Source organism: Corvus brachyrhynchos, unplaced genomic scaffold (assembly GCF_000691975.1).
Source record: "Corvus brachyrhynchos isolate BGI_N302 unplaced genomic scaffold, ASM69197v1 scaffold52, whole genome shotgun sequence".
Classification (NCBI taxonomy): domain Eukaryota; kingdom Metazoa; phylum Chordata; class Aves; order Passeriformes; family Corvidae; genus Corvus; species Corvus brachyrhynchos.
This window is the reverse complement of record NW_008237221.1, coordinates 894,345-909,358: the sequence shown is the minus strand read 5'-3', so window position 1 is coordinate 909,358 and position 15,014 is coordinate 894,345. Positions and strand designations below refer to the sequence as shown.

The 15,014-nt window shown below is 38.5% G+C and overlaps 1 protein-coding gene across 1 annotated transcript in view; it reads left to right on the top strand.

The window, feature by feature from the left end:
* Nucleotides 1-15,014, top strand: part of PAXIP1 (PAX interacting protein 1) — a 32,415-nt gene that overhangs the window by 657 nt on the left and 16,744 nt on the right. The window contains exons 2-7 of the mRNA XM_017728895.1: nucleotides 4,384-4,518; nucleotides 6,341-6,384; nucleotides 8,932-8,995; nucleotides 9,333-9,446; nucleotides 11,336-11,980; nucleotides 14,754-15,011. Of these exons, the coding sequence (XP_017584384.1) occupies nucleotides 4,384-4,518; nucleotides 6,341-6,384; nucleotides 8,932-8,995; nucleotides 9,333-9,446; nucleotides 11,336-11,980; nucleotides 14,754-15,011 (1,260 nt within the window). The remainder of the gene's footprint in view (nucleotides 1-4,383; nucleotides 4,519-6,340; nucleotides 6,385-8,931; nucleotides 8,996-9,332; nucleotides 9,447-11,335; nucleotides 11,981-14,753; nucleotides 15,012-15,014) is intronic.

Below are 15,014 nucleotides of genomic sequence, written 5' to 3'. Positions count from 1 at the left end.
GGGGGCCGGACTGGCTCTTCCCTCCCACACAAGACCTTCCCGCCTTGGCACGGCCCTGGTACCGCCCCGGGACCGCCCGGTGTGGTGCTGGTGTGGTTTAGGCCAAGGGCCGCCCAGCCCTCCCGCCGTGCCCTGGGGCAGCGCCCTGGGTAATGCAGGTGGCCTTGCAGTGAATAACACCCGAGGTGGGCGAAGGTGGTTGAAACAAAGTTTCTGTGGTGTGTCCAATTAGACAGGTGCTTGAAGTACACCGCATGGAGCTTTAGGACAGCAGCTTCCTGCAAGCAGGTTACTGTATGCTTCACAGTGGAGTTAAAGTCTTTGCCTCTCTGGTATTTGCTGCAGTAAGGTCTTAGTTCAGCGTTGGATTCCTTTAGCTTCCTGTCCTGGCACTCACTGAGCCTCGTATGCCTTATAAGTGACTTGGAGACACAGGCACTGGCCTGTTCAGATGGTTTTCATGCCTATCGTGCTAAAAGAAATACAGTCTAGGATGAATACAGTTAAAGATCAAGATGAAAACTTTTTTAGACAGGTCTTTAGCTATAAAATTTAGGTCTTTAGACATAAAATTTTTGACAAAAAAACCCCTACAGCAGCAGTATTATTACTATGTATATGAGGACGAGTGCAAAAATCCTGTAGGACTCTTGTAAATAATTTGTCGTAGAAGTAGTGTCCTGAAAGGCCTGTACTTAGCTGTGTGTTGGCATAGGAGGACAGTGAGCAGCTTTCCCATAGAGCAAGTAGACAAGCATTCTCTTAAACTGGTTTTCTTTCTCATGTTAAATTTTATTCTTCTTTGCAGTCAGAGTCATTGTCATAGGGCTTTGATTTGCTCCACACTCAGTGCATTGAATTTTCCTCTGCCTGGGTTGGGTGGCAGAGCTGGGTCAGAACGAGGAGCTGGGCTGGGCTCAGCTCAGGGCCAGCTCTTGGGAGAACCCTGTGTACTGGCTTAAGCCCAGCTGGCAACTAAGCACAGCACAGCTGCTCTCTCACCCCCTACCCAGTGGAATGGGGAGGAGAATCAAAAATTAAGCTTGTAGGTTGAGATATAAATATCTTACCTGAAAACCAGGTAAGATGTAATAGTAAATAATAATTATAAGAAAAAGGGAAAGAAAGAAAACCCCAAGCAAGGGATGCACGATAGAATTGCTCACCGTCTGCTGACTGATGCCAGACTTCGTTCCTGAACCCAGATCAGTCTTTTTTTTGGGTAACTCCCCTGATTTATATCCTGGGCATGACATGCTTTGGTGTGGAATATCCCTTTGGCCAGTTTGGGTCACCTGCCCAGGCTGTGCTCTTTCCCAGCGTTTTTTGTACTTCCTCACTGGCAGAGCATGAGACACAAAAAAAGAGTCCTTGATTTAGTGTTAACAGGACTTAGCAAAAACCAAAACATCAACGTGTTATCAACATTATCCCATTCTGAATCCAAAACACAGAACTGTAGCAGCTACTGAGAATAAATTAGCTCTTATCCTTGCTGAGACCAGGACACCCACTCCTGTGGGCATCCTCTGTGGTACCCTGGGGCACCTGAGTACAAGGAGCATTTATCAGGTGTGTTTTGAGCCACGACAGAATGCAGGAATTATAAATCAAACCCAAACCATTCTTAGAGTGAAATTTGTCCCATTACTGATACAAAAATTACAACTATATTTGGCGCTTTTTACTGCTTCATATACAAGTGGATGCCAGCTTGATTTTTTGCAAAGAAGTTTCCTCCTTCATTTTCTGGGGAGGAGCACACTTTGATCAGCTTATATTTCCAAATGGTTTCACAGAAAACCAGTTACTGTAGTAAATATTAAAACAGCCCTAGCACAAGTGAGCACGCTAATCAAAACAAATCCAAGAGTAAGGGAAAAAAAAGTAATTTATTCAGGTGAATAACTGCGAACCACTGCCTATTAAAGCATATGCAGCATAAATTGGAAGGGAAACAAAAGTCTGGAATTGTGCCTAGGTGTTCTTTGGCAAATGATGGAGAATTAGGCTGGCTCTCAACTTTAAATCCGTTCCATTCCATTGGGTGCACTTTGCTGCTCACACCTTACTGAGGCTGATGAGTAGATGTCAGCTACTCCTTTTCTTTTGATAAATGCTCTTCCTGCTTTCCTCAAACATATAAAACCCAGACCATTGTGCTTTGGAAACACCAGTTAAAATCAATATTTCCATCAGAAAGAGATAAAAAGTAATGCAATGCAGCACAAGGTCTTTGAACAGGATATTTGGGTTTTGGTTATCTTGTTTAATTTATTTTTTTATGCCCATTGTCCAACTTCTTAGTTTTGAACTATTCCTCTTGTTTCTTCCAGCACAGATTTTAGTGGGAGAGAACAAGATAAAGTTTTTATTCCTCCCCCCCAAAAAGAAATTTCATTTAATGGGTATAAACCAATACCTGAAATGCAGGATTTTTATGGTGTTCATGTTAAGGCTTTTCAGCATTTTATCTTCTAGGTACAAATATATGGCTGATACCAGTATAAGTGAGTTCTTTAATTGTGCCAATACAACTTTTCAGTCCAGGCACTACTTAATCTGAAGAAGTTGTGTATTCTGAGGGGAGTTTTGAAGTTGACATAAGCTAAATTAGGAAGAATCTTTTTCATGACACATAAAATAATCAAATGAATAATTATGTATCGTATTTTTAGTGTTTAAACTACTACATGAAAGCAGTGTAACATTTTGTATAAGCAGACGTTTTGCACAAGTTCTGTAGTGCAACATTGTTTTGATATAAAAAAAAATCATAGTTTTAGCACATTATTTATAGCTTCTTTCTGATGCTGTCAGATTTGGGTTCTCAGTTTTCATGACGTTCACTTCTTTTTTTAGCCTTCCCCTAAATGAGCAGTTGAATGGGATTGTAACTGTGTGAGACAAGGAGTTTGTGTGCTGAGACTCTTCTTAAATACCTTCTGTTTTCAAAAGTGCTTTATTTGGATTTAGCTTCCCCCACTGGAATGATAGTATCCTGTGTTTCTTTATGGTTAACTGGATTTCACGCAGGAAGGTGTATTTAGGGGATTGGTGTGCAAAATGGAAGCATTCACTCCTGTTTCTGGCTGTGGGGTTATTTTAGGGTAATTCTTTTGGTAATATTCATCCATTGCAGAAAAAAAGTTGGTTTTTGTTTTTTCAAATGGAGTTTTAAAGTCAGGTACTTCAGCCAGCAAATGCCAAAATTGCCTCCTCAGTGAGTGATGATTTTTCTATCTTTGTTTCTGTGCTTAGCAGAAATGCTTTATAAAATAGCCTGATGCTGTGTTTTGGGAGAGTCTCTTTTTCAGTGCTTCTTTGTCCTAGTGAGTGTACAGGGTAGTAAGTAATTGCTTAAGGACCAATTAATTAGTATTTTGTTTGATGAATGCATTGCCTTGCTCTCTGCTGTTCACTGTTGTGGGCAGAGCATCCTGTTTTGAAGGGAATGTCCCCAGCAGGTTTGCAGAGATAGGCATCTGTCCCTGGCAGGTTTTGGAAGATGAACATCACACCAGTTTTGTTCTAAATCATTATTTCGGAATAATAAAAGGGAAATGAAACAATGATCTTAATTGGCATTTTGAACTTTTGAACTCTAGACTGTAATGTTTTAAAACATTTCTCTCTTCTTCCCCTCTACGCCTCACTACCTTCGTTCTCTGTTCGAATGAAAGTCTTGTTTTTTGGGGCACAGGGCTGGATTCATCACACAGATCTCTACAGCAGAGCTGAGAGAACAGTGAACTCTTAAAGCAGCATCTGCTATTTGGGCCTTGCAAAACTGGGAGTGAGATGTGCTTTGGTGGTTGGGAGGTGTTTTGCGTTCTCTCAGCACAGAGCAGTGGAGTGAGGCACTTCAGTTCCAGCTCCTAAAGGTAAATTTAGGGAGCGTGAGTCCTACTTATGTTTTTTTTTTCTATATTTTGCTAAATCACTTAGTCCTTAGAATTCAACCTCCTACTTTAAGGTATATTGAAACACTTCCAGAGCTATCCTATGCAAAACCAAACACTTAGAAGAGCTTTCTTTCCCTGCTTGAGGGAAATTTGTTTTCATATGTTTTTTTAGGAATACGTATTTTGGAAAAACCTTAACATTTCCCCAACTCCTACCTCATTCTCAGTTATTTTGAAAAGTAGATGTTCAGATGGAATGATGAAAATATAGAAGAGATGTAAACCTTTGGCAGTCAGGTTTTTAAATGTAGTATGTTTGGCAACTTCAGGAAAGTGCCGGCCACCTACAAGAGGACAGCCAAGAGAGAAGGTCATATTAATGCATCCATCCAGTGTTAGTTTCTTCTTGCAGTAATGTTTTTCTCCTATAAAAGTTGCTAAAAATTGTTGGCTTTTCCCTGTTCTCCTTTGGCTTTAGGTTATCCAACTTCTGAAAGCTGGGAAAGCAAAGGAAGTTTCTTACAATGCACTGGCCTCACATATTATTTCAGAAGATGGGGACAATCCAGAAGTTGGAGAATCTCGAGAAGTTTTTGATCTCCCTGTGGTAAAAGTGAGTGACTCATCCATCCATGATATTGTCAAAGTACTGACATAGATATTTTATTGTTGTAACAAAATATTCATCTTTGGATGATGACCAAATAAAACGGGTCTTTAAAAATGTTACCTTCTTGTTACACAAACTTTTATCCTCACTTGACTTCTATTACAGTTCTGTTCTCACCTTTCTGTTGTTGCTCTATTGTATCTATCATCTGTGAGATGATGTCCTGCTACCTCTACTTTAGAAATATTTGTGATGGGAAGGTTCTTACAAGCTTCTGGCAACAGAAAACTTTAATTTAGAGTAAGTAGTAGATTACTGAGGGGTGTTTTTAAACACATATATAATTGGCAAGGTGCAAAATTATTTTATTGATTCTGCATATGTATACTATGCTAATTACAGACTACAGGAACTTGTAGAAAATTAGGGGGTTTTTCCTCTTTATTTTAGTTTTTTAAGGGGTTTTTTAGTCTTTTTTTTTCTTTCTTACACTGGAATTACACTTTCTTACACTGAAAAAGCAGTATTTTGTTACTACCTTGCAATAGTGGGATATTTTTTCAGTGAAAAATTATGGGCTTCGTCTTTGCAAATGTGAACTTGTCACTCTGGAAGTCATGAGAGAGATTGGAAGAAATAACACTAGAATTTCAGTGCTGGTACCTTTGGGTACATGATTTTGGTTTATTTTTTCCATATGGGTACAGGTGGCAGTAGAGAATTTTGATAGGTTTTGTCATAAGAGTTCACCTGATGGTGTAGAACTGTGAATTAATTCTAAAAAATGAAAGGTGCTTTGGCTAGGGACCCTTACGGTTTTAATGGGTGTGCTGGTTAATTTTTAGTTCCTTTTTCTGAAATGCTTTTTGGTGTAATTTTAACTTCATAAACAAGGAAACTGCTGCCATTTTCATGAGAAGGAGGGAGATCAATGTCATAGAGAGCAGTTCCTGCTTTCTAATGCCACTCAGATAATTTAATTTGCTTCATAACTGCCATCTCATTTGCCAGATGAGAGCAGATCTTTCACTAATGTCACTTAGTTTGACCTGAAAACATCACAGCATGATTTGTAATCAGGAAGATCAGACTAAGTATTAAGGGACTGGAAGTCAGAGGCAAAAGTAGCTGGTTATAGGGAAAAAGGAAGATAAAAACTTAAGGAAGGAAAATACCCTTTTTTTTTTCCCTGAGGATTGGGGAGTTAGAAGTTAAAAAGAGAGTAACAAGAACTGGGATTCCATAAAACACTGTTGCCACAATATATTCTTTTGCTTGTCTTTGAGGGAAAGTAATTTTATACTGAATGTGATGTTACTCTTTGCCCATTCTTCCTTACTCTGTTGAATTGGGACCAGTGTCCTACATCTCCTTCATTTGCTGCCACCTCCCTGTGTCCCTTTGAGCCCTTCTGTCCCAGAATACTGTCAGGTAGAGGCCATCACTGCTCAGTAGCCAGCACTGTTCTGTCTTTAGAAAACTCATTCTGTGTAAGGTTAGGGTTCTTCACTCCTTGGTGATGCGTGTAGGGTGGGATTATCTGAATTATTTTTTCTTACAGGCAAGGAGAACTGCAAAAAGGGAGAGGATGAATAAATGCTGTAAATGGCATGGGAGAAGAGGGTTGCTACACAACCTTTGAGCTGTCTTTATGCAAACTCTTGCAAATAAATGAAGTCTTTTTTGTAGACTAGGTGCAGTGTCTGTGAAACACTTAGACTTCCAAATCTGGAAAACATGTATTAAAACTAGCTATAGCATGAACTTGGAAGGTAATTCATTTAGACCAAGGTTTTTAATGTCTTGTGGGTTTTGTTTTCTTCAGCCTTCCTGGGTGATCTTGTCTGTTCGCTGTGGAGCTCTTCTGCCGTATCCTTTTAAGTTCAAAAATCTGTAGAAAACATGGATACCATTGAAGGATTCAAGACTGTTTCAAATAGGTACTGCTTAAATTTCTAAAATGATTGCAGGTGTTCTGCCTGCCAAGATTGCAGTGTGCTTGGAGCTTCTTTGTCTTCAGTTTTCCTGTCCCTTTGCCTATTTTGTGTTTCACAGGCACTTAGAGGACAACTGTTATGAAATGGAAAACAAGAGGTGGTAGGTGCAAGAATCCAGGTGTTCATATTAGGAATTCAGGCCTTAATGTGCTTCAGGGATTCAGAATTCCTGTTTTATACCCAGTAGTTTAAGGTGCGTGCCTGTGCATCGCACTGTGTTTCTGTGGTGTGGTCTAGGCTAGTGGTCATTTTTGTCTGGACATAATAAATGTGTTTATTGTCCTTTCATCATCAGGATGAGAGTGTTTAGTTGCTTATGTCACACGTCTCTAAACTTTTTTGTGTCCATGAGGAGTGTTCACAAGAAAAACCCTTGGAATTATCTACATTTTCAGGTTTAAGTAACCTAGCATTTCATTATTGACGTTCTTTCACATGAAGAAGTTGCACTATTAAAAAATTTGTCTTCCATCTGCAACCAGGGTTTTTTAAAAGGGTGCTCTTAAGAGCTGACGTTATTGGATACCCAGAAGAGAAATAAACATGAAACAGCAGAGTGATGCAGTCCATAACTAAATTGTAGCAATAAATGTGGGAATGTAGCCCTCAATGGCTATTGCTCAGGAAGTCTTTATTGTGGGAACATTGGAATGGGCAAATGAAAAGACCAGGTCTCAGTAGGGTCTTGTTCTTCAGTTGCATGGAAGAAGGAAGTTTTGTACACCTGTCAGCAATAAATATGTCCTTGGACTTTTGAGTTTCTAGCACTTCATGTCCTTAGAGCATGGTGGGTTTAGGTTTTACTCTGAGTCTTATTGTGCTCACTAAAATGGGTTGTTAAGTCTTAACTTTGTTTTATCCTGTTTCAGTCTCTTTATGACTTCTAGTGCAGTGACATCTGGCCTTTCATTAGGGATTTAGGTACTGCCATAATGAAAAAAATACAGTTGTTAATAGGAATAGCTTAGTTTTTCCAGTTGATAGCTTTTGGACACAGTTTAGGCAGAAGTTTGAGACTGTGCATTTTTGTCTTTTGTTTATGTTTTAATTTGGTAATACTCGAAGTGGTCATTGAATTTCTGAAGAACCAAGTCCTAGAAACATCTTGTGTCAGTTAGACATATGGATCTAATAAGAGCCTTAAGGATTTTATGTTGCCTTACCAATTCTGGTGCTTATTTGATGGGCATTTGCCTCTCAGTTGCTAAAGGTAAAGTTTAATATAGAAAGATTTAATACAATGTAAAAGCACAGTAATTTTGTCTGTTTCTTAGTGGAAGTTGTTTTCACCAGGGAAGAACTTAGGAAGGCAGAGTGTTCTCCTGTGCCTTGCCACTGATGTTTGCAAAGTCTGACTAACCTGCAGTGGAAGGGAAGTAGCAGAAAAATGAAGCTGGAAGCAGACTTAGTGAAGAAGGAAAAAGAGTTTCATGTGTGAAAACCTTGGCTATAATGCCGCAAAGGAGGCTGGCAATTTCTTTCACAGCAAAAGCAAGAATGAGGAGGGTGTATTTTTCCATGGTCTTGTACAGATAAAAGAGCACTTCTGGAGTTTTGTTGCTGGCAGGAAAAAAAGTGAGTTTTGCTGTATTCCCTCTTTTGTTTTATTGTTATGCTACTTGTAACTGTTTTAAGAGAGTCTGTTTCACTCCTGTTCTTTAGAGAGTGCAAGCTCCAGGTAAACTGATCAACCTCTTAAAAGTTAAATACCGACTGTTTGTGCTTTATGTGCTCGCAGTAGGTACTCAGGCAGGGAGTAGACACATGTACCCTTATGAAAGATCCAGTACTGAATTTCTGCCTTGGATGAAATGGAGAACAATTTAGGATGTTCATCAGGCTTGAACTCCTTGAGGTATTCTGGGTAATGGCAGTTATTTATTCTTAAGTTTTAAATTGCTCTGGGCTTCGTCATCAGCTTGCTGTGTGCTGTCTCTTCTGGGCCTCAGAACTTGAGTGTTGCTGATGTATCTGTCAACATCACGGGGAAAATAATTTTGTTTCATTTAAAAAATCTCTGTCTACTTGTGACACAATGTACACCTGTCTCTGTAGTCGTTTTTTTTCTGACAAATGGGCAGGGATCGTAAGCATAAGAGCATATGAAAGTGTGGAAAAGGGAGGGAAGTTGCTGAAGTCCAATGGTCTGTCTGTCTTTCCCAGGTCAGTTCTGGTTTAGAGTGTTACCAAAATTGATCATAATGTTACAGGTGTCCTGATTCAGTTGAACATCAGGTTTTTTCTTGCCGCATACAACTTCAATTGCAAACAGCAAATGTGCTTTCAAAGATTAAAGTGTTTGAATGGTCAAATACTTGGTATTATCTGAGAAGTACCACACAGACTGTTTAATTTCCTTCTAATGTCACTCAGGAAACTTTCATCTAATTATTTTGCATCCTTGACACCTACTTTCCAGTGTAAATGGCTTTTCTCCAGAATCATGTCAGATCTTCTTTGGAGTCACTGCTTGTCTCTCTCAGGTAAGAAGTGAACCATATTTCAGTCTACTCCAATGTGCATTACATGTGTGATGCTTTGCTTTTTTAAGGAGAGATACCAGTTCTTCTGTTGTACTATGACTTTTTTTTCTCTTTGTTTTCTCTGTCTCTGTGCAGGTTAAAAATTACTCTTCAGTGGTTTTTCTTGTTGTGTGTCTTTGTCATCCTTTTTTCTCTCTTTCATGCTAATTTGGTATTTAAAAGTGATAGGTAATACATTAGCCAGCCTTGTAAATGGTATGTTGTGGATTACTAACATTCTTCCAGCTGTAGACAGCTGGGTGCACAGAACTAAAAGGCTTTTCTACCTTCCTTTTAGGTTTCATCTGAAGACCGAAGTACGCTGTGGGCTTTGATTACTTTTTATGGAGGGAATTGCCAGCTGAGCCTCAATAAGAAGTGTACTCATTTGATTGTGCCTGAGCCAAAGGGGGTAGGAGTTTTTTACATATACAATTCTTCTTGTAGTTCTCATTTGGCTTCAAACAGTCAAAAATTTTCCATCTCCCTGAAGTTAGAATTCTTAAGACTGTTCATTAACAACTAAATTCAGCAAAATTACGCATTGCAGCTATTCAGTTTTGTCTTCGGGTGACTTTGACAAGTTTGTAGTTATTTTCTGCATGGCTTTAAGCCTGATTAATTCAAAAGATGTCCAGTTTCACGCTGGTATTTGAATTCCTGTTTGAATAAAGAATTTTATTATTTTTCTTGTTTGTCTTAGCCCAATTTTTATATGTCACAGTCATTAGTGATTGTGATTTATAAATCCACAGACACAGAATCAATGAAGAAAAATGAAGGACCAAATTGAAAAATGGAAGAATAAAACATGGGCTGGCATTGGGAGAAGAGAAGGTGTGGCTATGGGAGATGAATGCTTTTCCTTCTTTAAAATATAGGAAACTTTGTAGGGCTGCGTTCTTTTTGGTGAATATGTGTGCGTGTTGATTTTGACTTTTTATTAAGTGCTTGATCTTTCTTCTGTGGACTATTTAGAAGGGTGTCAAGCACCATTCTAGTTGTCCCTTTCATCGCAATAAAATATAATGCTTGGATAAAGCTTTATTACCTAAAATTTTGTTTGTAAGAGGCAATGAAATACATTAAGAATCATAACTTTAATAACTTACTTAAAAGCTTAAATAATAAGCTTTTTAGAACAAAGGATATTGTCTTTAGCTTGCCAGTCAAGAAACTTAACAAGGTATTAGCATTTCCTGTCTGTAGGGTACAAATATTTTAATGCACATAGTCATTGAATGGGAACAATTTTATGGGATGATTACTTTTTGCTTCCAGTCCTGCTGCTCTGATACACTACAGGGGAACCTGCAGCAGTTTGTAACGAGAACAATTCTGTCACTAGGAAACCTTACTTGATTGCTCTGACTAGACACAGGATGATAAAACAAGATTGTTAATAATTCTCACCAGAAAGAAAGAATAAAAACTCGTGTTGGCAAATAAACTTGGTTTCATCTCCAATCTTTTATTATGTATGAATGACAGTTTCATTGTAGGAAATAACTCCAGAGAATCACTCTGAATGTGCTTGTTGTTAATTTATGTTGTTTGACATAAAAGAAAATACCAGCTCAATCACTTTTAAATATTAGATACTGAAATAAGTTTCAAATTTTTGAAAGAAAGTTTTTTTTCTGTACTGTTTTGATGTATGTGAGGGGTTTCCATCAAAGAGGATATTCCAACAAATAGAACACTATTTAGATTCTAATAGATTCTGTGTCTAATCTATTTATTAGTAAAGGAAATGGTGAAGCTTTCAGATTTAAGCTGTATTCCTGTTCTGCTGAAATGCTTTTTTTTCAGTGATCACCTTTTAAAAATTTGTCTCTGCTTTATTATGAAATTGACTTTTTCCCCAAATGCTTTTCCATAGTGGGGCTGGGTTTTTTTACTTTTTTTTTTTAATAGGGGACAAAACATAAACTGTATTTAGACTTGCCTTAATGTCCACCTAAAATCACCTGAATTTTAGTACTGACTGTGATGTTCCTCGCTGCTGGGTTGCAATCTTGGTGATTGGTTAGAGAAGAATTTTGCAAGTGAAGACATTTGTCTTCTGCAGTTGTGTCTCTGAGTCCTTAATATTGTAAATGTGGAGAATCTGGGGTTTTTTGTTTTAATCTTGGAACTTGTGGTTCTGCACAGTAGTGTGGAGTGTGTCCTGTTGGATCTGGGCAAGATCACTCCGGTATTGGACAGCCTCTTGTGATCTTCTTCTCCATGCTCTAGTCTTGATCTCAAAGAGCTTATTTGCAATTTTTTTGTCTTTAAATAATTTTTTTTCCCCCCCAGGAAAAATATGAATGTGCTTATAAACGGGACAGCATCAAAATTGTGACCCCAGACTGGGTACTGGATTCTATAGCTGATAAGAGTAAAAAAGAAGAGACTCCTTATCATCCTCGTTTAATTATATACGAGGAGGAAGAAGAGGAGGAAGAGGAAGAGGAGGAAGAAGCAGAAAATGAAGAACAAGATTCACAAAATGAGGCTAGTACTGATGAAAAATTATCAAGCCCAGCATCTTCTCGAGAAGGATCTCCTTTGGGTGATCAAGCTTTTTCACCAAAATCTACTACTGCTGATAAGGCAAAAGGGGAACTGATGTTCGATGATTCTTCCGATTCCTCTCCAGAAAAGCAAGAAAGGAATTTGAATTGGACACCAGCTGAAGTCCCACAGGCATCTGCAGCAAAGCGTAGGTTGCCTCAAGGGAAAGACTCCGGGTTGATTAATTTGTGTGCCAATGTCCCACCAGTGCCAGGTAACATTTTGCCTCCTGATATGAGAGGCAACCTCATGGCTTCAGTACAAGGTGCCCAAAGTTCTGACCGCCAGGAAGTGATGGCCACGTGGAGTCCAACCGTGCGGACGTTAAGGAATATTACTAATAGTGCTGATATTCAGCAGATTAATAGACCATCAAATGTAGCACATGTAAGTGTTGGATTTTTAATTTATAAGCTATTGGACTTTTTCTTAAGAACTATCGTGTCCAAGAACTTCAGTTTCCTTTTACTGTTCTTAAAATACCCAAAGTTAAAATGTCCCCTTGTTACTTAGAATTGTGGCCAAATTCATATTTTCCCCGTAATAAGTAACTTAATTTCTAGCAGGTTCACAGAAGTAAGAATGCATTTAGAAAAAATGTTTAGAAGAGTAAAGCTATGTATAACTATACCATGGTTTAGATTTTCAGTAAGGACTTCTTGGTAAGAGAGGGAAAAAAAGCATTAATTTAGAATTATTTTGCTAGTTCAGGACACCTGATTTCCTATCCTTCAAGCTTCTCAGACAGTGCAAGGAATTATTTATGCTATAAACACATAAAACTGTGAAATTGATTGTTCCCACAGTAGGTTCAGTTCTATACTGCATTGTTCTGCTGGGCATCACTAGGCTGTTATATAGTATACACATTGTTATGGAGAAGTCCAAACTTACACTTTCTTATGCCACTTGTGTAGTTGAAATAATTGCAGCTCTTGTGTTGAATGTTTTTCTACAAGAAGATAAAAAGCAAGTGAGCATGCTGCATCTGCAGCATTGAAATTCTTAGATGTTTGTGGCAAGGGAGCATGAGAACCTAACTGGTAAATGTTAGACATATCTTTTATGTGAATAATTGCACTGGTGCCTTTCTTTGGATGTTCATCTGATGGTAAAACTTTGGAAGGTACCTGAATAGTATAGAGACTTCCAGCCAGTACTTAAACACAGAATGTGGTGCCACTCAAAAATGTTGGTTCTGTGCTATTCATGTGACATCTAAATATGGAATGGAAATACAGGCTTTATTTTAAATCTGAGTCTTAGATTCCTCTTCTCAGTGCCTTCTCAGTGTTTGAGGGCTGAGACTTCTGGGCAAGGCCTGAGCAGAACTGCCAACCTTTTGCTCGGTTGGCCAGCATGGGTAAGTTGGCCACCACATGGTCTCCAGCCCAGTCACTGTGCTGTCAAATACACATCAGTGGTGTCCCTGTGGAAGTATTTCTCTGTCAGTAGTATTTGCAGAGCTACAGGGCACTTGGTGGTCGTGTGCTTTGGCTTGTCTCTGTTCACCCAAAGTCTGCTGGAGTAGGGGCTGGGCTGTGGTGTCCGAGGGCTGTACCAGGTACTGTCTCAGGCTGCTGTGCCAGCTCCAGCATGGGCAGAAAGGCTTTGCATCTTAGAATTGTGAATCTGCTTCCTAGAGGGAGGAATACCAGTACTACTTTTCTCTCTATAACTTCTCTTTTACTTTGTGCCCGGAATGATGAGTGCAAGTCTTGGTGAACGTTGTTGGCAAGTTTAGTGTCTAGTTTGAACCTCAGATTTCTGCTGAGTGGCAAGATCTGTCATCATCGGGTGTTTGCAGATACATTGTTACTTTCTGAATATAGCCGTAGAATACTTTAGAAAGTTTTATCCCTTTATTTTGAAATACATGTCCTGAAGCTTCTGTAGTTTTGGCTTTTGGTACTTGTTGTGGAGAGTAGCTCCTCATACCGAACCCCAGAAACATTTTTGTGTGTGTTATTTTTAGTTGTTGAGTGTTTCTACTGTGGTGCTGCTGAGACATGAGTGATGGATAATCGTGGTGCTTTGATAATCGTGGTTGCACATGTGCAATACCAACCACATCAGAATTGTTTAGATGACACCTGAGATGTTTTGATGTGCATTGTGAAAACACTTGAGCCACCTCTGATGGAGAGTTGATGGATGTCTGGTTGAGAGGATACAGTTAATTGGCTTTGTGCTCTAGTGGTGGGCTTTGGTTCCTCTCTCACACATGCACATCGTTGAAGGTGACGCTTTTGAAGGAAACAAGCTTTTCAGGATTCATCAAAGCTGATTTCATGTTTAAAAGGCTTTATGAATGGCAAGTCTAGAATTTCCTATTGCTCCTCATTTCTAATACGTAGTTTATATTAAAATATTTTCATAAATATGTAGAACTCGTCCTAATCTATTAGAACTTTGCCTAATTTTCCCTTTTCTGATGCTTAAAAATTCACTTCCTAACTTGTGTCTGCTTAGTGTAAAATGATTTTTCTAACAGTGAGTTACACTTCTAAAAATAAAATTAAATTCCAGATTACTTCAGCACTCTATATAAACCTAAAATCTAGTATTCTTAAGTAGGGAGGTTAGGTTGTTTTGGTTTTTTTTCCCAAGAAACCCTTAGTGCTCAGCAGATCAATGTTTTTCTTTGTTTTTTGGAATTGAGATTAAAAAACAAGCTATATATTCCTGAATTGATTCAAAAGAGAACAAGATTCCCGTGTTTCAAACAGCACTAATTAATGAAGGCATCATTAGCAGTTTTTAAGTGAAAATAAGTCTATAGAACTAAGCTCTGAATTTAATGGGCCAATGGGATTTTAAAATTAATATTGCAGTTGATCGATGTAATTATTAATATAGTGTTAATAGTCATAATGCTGTTGGAGAAATTATTAATAATACAGGGATGGGCTTTAATCTTAAATTCTACTACAATGTGCATTGCCGTTTATTAGGAGCCACATGCAGCTCCACACATCTCTTTGTGTAAGTCCTGTCTTTTCATTTTGCTATTAAGCAGTTAAAGATTTTTGTTTAGCTCACAAGGTATTTAGGCATAGGGTTCTTTACTTCTAGGAATTGTATTTTCCCAGTAGTTCTTTAAATTTTTTTAAAACTAAATTACAACCAAAAGGTCACAAAAATAATCTTTGTTTTCTAGATATTACAATCACTTTCAGCACCTACAAAAAGTTTAGAACAACAAGTAAATCATAGCCAACAGGGACATCCAAATGTGGTGCTGTTTAGTCAAGTGAAACTAACACCAGAGACACATTTATTGCAGCAGTCACATCAAGCACAGCAGCATCAGCACCATCCTCTTTTACACCTTCAACCTCAGCAACTTATGCAGCTCCAGCAGCAACAACCCCAGATCTCCCAGCAGTCTTTCCAACAGCAGCAGCCTCACCAGTTTCCC